The following is a 4,841-nucleotide window of genomic DNA, read 5'->3' on the forward strand; positions in this document are numbered from 1 at the left end:
TTGTGGGGGCCACCTAAGCAAGGTAAAGTCTCCCTCATGTTCTTGAAACCACTCCTGCACAATACGAGCACCGTGGCATGGCGCATTGTCTTGTTGGAAGAAGCCATCTCCATTGGGATACACCATCAACATGATAGGATGAACTTGATCAGCAACGATACTTAGGTATGTTGTGCTATTCAGACGTTGTTCCACACGAATTAAAGGGCCCAAATCATGCCAGGAAAACATGCCCTGAACCATAACACTGTCCCCACCAGCTTGAAGGATTGTACTCATGCATGTGGGGTGCATGCTTTCATGCTGTTTCCACCAAATTCTCACTCTGCCATCTGCATGATGCAACTGGAAACGTGACTCATTGAACCACATGACTTTTTCCAATGCTCGACTGTCTAATCCTTGTGTTCCTGCGCGAATTGGAGACGTTTTATCTTGGTAACTGCAGACAGCAAAGGTGTTCGAACGGGCCTTCGGCTTCCATATCCCATAAGATGCAGTGTACGGCTAATGTGCCTACAAACGTCAGGTCGTCATAATAATCTGGCCACTCAGTGTATATAGATTCTTAAGAACATTATTCTAATTCTAATTGCATAAAATTTGATCAGTGATCAGATAACATTCCAGTTATTAATTAGAACATGTTATTCAATTAACAATCTCTGTCAGTTATGTCATTAAATTAAAATGTTAAAGTGTCTTGGTTATATTTTGAAACAAGGACTGTCCTGTCAATTCCATACAGTCATATTATAGATGAAGTCATAAACAGAAGATTAAAAGTTAAAAGAGAAGACTCACACCAAGCCAACCCTATAACTTGTCTTCTCTGATACTTTAATTCAAGAACTGAAGACACTAACCAATGAATGCTAAGATTCCTGGACACAATATCTCTCTCAAGGGCTTCTACCAGATCCTTATCATATCCAGCAGCATCAAATTTTGGAATTTCACCATCACTCACACCATCTTGCATATTTTTTCTTCCCTGGAGACAGGTATAAAAAAAGTACTGGTCAATAACAAAATAATTTTAATTGGCATCATTAAGCTATAAAAAGTGTAACAATCATTTAAAAATAATTTTTGGTTATTTTAAGATAGTGTTTTCTTATTACCCAAATACCGTCCTCTCCTTTTTAATTCATCAGAAACAGATGAACTGGCCTGCTTTACTATACATTTCTTCAAATTTACATTCTTACGGGGAGAGCTGCAGGTAAGTAAGACTAAAATGATCCTTGAAAAATACCCCTGAATTAGTGGCTGCCGGGGATTTCCACCAGAAAATATTGAGAATGCTAATGCAGAGGAAGAAAGTTTACTGAAAACCTACTGTATAGCAAGTAATCTCATATATATTACCTCATTTAATACAACTATAAGGTAGGTATTACTATCTTTATTTTTACAGATTATCTTGGACTCAAAAAGATTAAGTAACTTAATCAAGTTCACAATTCTTAAATGTCAGGTCTTCCTGACTCCTCAAACCCATGCCTTATCCACAGCATCAGACCACTTCATGCCTGGCTGAGCCAGCTTAAAGCTTAAGCGAGGGTTGTGTATGGCCAAAAGAACTGGGTCTGAATTTCATCTCACAAAGCCTTTTTTTCCCTGTTGCTGTAAGTACTCCCTCAGGATTCAGTTTCTTCCTAGTAAAGTCCTTGGGCCACATCATAAAGTCACTGTAATGACAATGATAAAAGAACCTTTTTAAATTAGTATTATTAAGACCATTAAAGCAATATACCTACCCAAATTCTTTATCTAATAATATGGCGGCTTTAAAAAAGTATTATATACTATAGTTTCTATGGGGTTCTGCCAAGATTGACTGAACTGTGAAGAACTTTAAATGAAACATGCTCAGCCCTGGCTGGTGTGGCTCCATTGGTTGGGCATCGTTCTTTGCACCAAAAGGTTGTCGGTCCAATTCCTGGCCAGGGCATATGCCAGGGTTTTGGCTTGATCCCCATGTAAGGGTATGCAGGAGGCTCTCACATTGATATTTCTCTCTCTCTCTCCCTCTCCATTCCTCTCTCTCTAAAAAGCAATAACAATAATTTTTTTAAAGAAACTTTGCCAGAGATATTCAGCCACTGGAACTGCTTCAGTATACAGAGCCAAGTACCTCCACAGAGCTTCAGCCTCATTGTTACTGTCTAATACAAAAATAAAAGGGAAAATGGTAAAAAATAAAATGAGTCAATTTTATAAACTCAATATGAAGAGAGAATAGGATGAACCTCTTCTACCATAGATACTTCATCAGAGATAAACCATAGTTGAGAGGGGACTAAATGGTTCCCTTTGGTAAATGTTCTAATTCGTTATGCCATCTGGTAAATCACCAAACAGTACTATAGTGACTTGACCAAAAAAATGAATAATTTACTGTTTCTGGGTAGAATCATGGCTACAGTATTAAACTAAATTTTCAGAAAGATTCTTCTATTTCAGCTGACAGACACCAATATTGACATTATTTAAAGGAGTAACTTTCTGGCTTACCTATACAACAAATAAAACATCAACAAATTCAAAATAATCTCAGCCTAGTATCATATTTTATGATACACATAGGCCAAGGCTATAAGGTGATATTCAAACTAATCAGTGGGAACACTCTGTAATCACTTTAAAGCTTTCTAGAAATAAATAACCTAAAGAATGTAACAGAAACTAATATACCTGGGACTTAACCAGCCTTCATATGGCACTATTATTTGAGACTAACCAAAAGTAAGTATTTAAAAAATGTTAGCACACAGCCATTTTGATATAAATAATCAAGTGGGGTAGGGAGGACTTGTAAACACTGCCACAGGAAAAGAACAGCTGGACACTTGCCTGCAAGTAAGCGGAATCATTGGATTTTAAGAACAATAAATATGTGAGCATCTATGCCCAGCACGTTTTATTGATCACTAAGTTTTAGATCAGTGAATGAAAACACCTTATCTGCTCTCATCAAGCATCTATCTAATGGGAGAAACAAGTAGTAAGTAAACAAAAGCAAATCACATAGAATTATAAGCTGAAGTGCTATTAAACGCTGAGTGATCAGTGTGGCTAAAAGGAATAGGTTGGAAAGACAGGCAGAGACAGCTCACTTGGGCCCCCATAGGCCCAGGGAAGGGGTGTGGATTTACTCTGAGTGCATGGGGAAATTTTTGAAACATGATGAGCAAGGGAATGACAGGATCTGCTTTACATTTTTTGTTTGTTTGTTTGTTTGTTTGTTTTGCTTTACATTTTCACATGACCCTCTGGCTGCTATGTAGAAAGATGGGTGGGAGGAAAAGTAGAAGTGAATAAATAAAAGCCTGTTGCTGTACTCAAGGCCGGCCACTCCATCCACAGAAGAGGAAATGAAGGAATAAGCCAGTCTACAGACTGGCCCTAGAATCCGAAGTTCCTCAGAGGTAGAGATGAGACATGAATACAAATTAAGTCCAAAGAAGATTCAAAGGACTTTTTCAAACCAAAATGGTGAGGTTATTTAAATAAACAAATTTAGGAAAACTGAAAATAAATAATTAATTTGCTTACATTGGGAAATCAACACAATGGGTGACAGTTATCCGTCATAACAAATGGATAAATTGGAACAGGGATTTCAAATATAAGTAACCAAGATTGCAGTTAACCAGCTAGAGTAACCACAATACATAAACGAAACACTTTTCAGGCAATAAAGCTAACCTCACTCAAGATATTACCTGTACAGTTTATACTAACAATACTAATTGCAATGTCACTGAAATGATCTTAGAATTATTTGTTTAGGTTTTCACATTAATTGAAAATAAAGTCTACATTGGCAAGAATTTGATATTTAGCATGAAGACTAGTGTACTTTCTTCTCATTAAAGCAAAATATTTTATTTATTTTATTTATTTATTTTTATTGATTTCAGAGAGGAAGAAAGAGAAACATCAATGATGAGAGAGAATCATTGATTGGCTGCCTCCTGCACTCCCCACACTGGGGATCGAGCTCACAAACCAGGCATGTGCCCTGACCAGAAATCAAACAGTGACACAACCACTAAGCAAAATACTTTAGATTCTTTTTAGTAATTCTATCTAAGTTACTTGTGTCAAGAAAGATTTGTTAAGGATCATCCATTAGTATTTTAATCATTCCGTTTGAGAAAAATGACACTAAAGTTAACAAGAAAAACAATATATTATAGAGTCAATGACACAGCTGGCCTAAAATGTGAGTAGTTTTTGCATTTTATTGTGTGCCTTTTATTGTGTGCTTTCATTGGCAGATGAAGTGCAATGTGCCAGTTACTAGCTCAAATCTTGCACTTTAAGAGAAATATTGACAAGCAAATTATACCCAGAGAAGGATGGAGAATGATAAAAGGTTCAAAGCCATGTCATATGCAGAAGGACCAAAGATACCAGAAACATTTAAGCTGAAGAAGAAAATGCTAATGAAGCAAAACAACCAACTAACCTATTTTCCTCTACTTATTCTATACTAGAGGCCTGGTGCATGAATTCGTGCATGGGTGGGGTCCGGCCGACCCTGCCGCTGATAGGGGTGGGGGCGCCAATAGGGGCCTGGCCGGCCAGGGGGGGGAGGGGCCACAGGAGGTTGGCCGGCCCTGCCTCCGATCAGAGGGGGCAGAGGGGGCCAATTGGGGCCACATTGCGTGTCAAAGCAACCAGTCGTTCCGGTCATTCCAGTGTTCTGGTCGCTTGGCTTTTATATACAGTGGGGCCTTGACTTACGAGTGTCCCGACTAACGAGTTTTTCGAGATACGAGCCGTCTCTCGGCCGATTTTTTTGCTTTGAGTTGCGAGCTAAAATTCGG

At 38.2% G+C, this 4,841-nt stretch overlaps 1 protein-coding gene across 4 annotated transcripts in view; it reads right to left on the minus strand.

Annotated features, from left to right (window-relative positions):
* Window positions 1–4,841, minus strand: part of KATNAL1 (katanin p60 subunit A-like 1) — a 99,081-nt gene that overhangs the window by 27,924 nt on the left and 66,316 nt on the right. For all 4 annotated transcript variants that reach the window (XM_014548571.1, XM_014548573.1, XM_005877256.2 and 1 more), the window contains exon 5: window positions 867–994. In XM_014548571.1, the coding sequence (XP_014404057.1) occupies window positions 867–994 (128 nt within the window). The remainder of the gene's footprint in view (window positions 1–866; window positions 995–4,841) is intronic.

This window comes from Myotis brandtii, unplaced genomic scaffold (genome assembly GCF_000412655.1).
Source record: "Myotis brandtii unplaced genomic scaffold, ASM41265v1 scaffold513, whole genome shotgun sequence".
Lineage (NCBI taxonomy): Eukaryota > Metazoa > Chordata > Mammalia > Chiroptera > Vespertilionidae > Myotis > Myotis brandtii.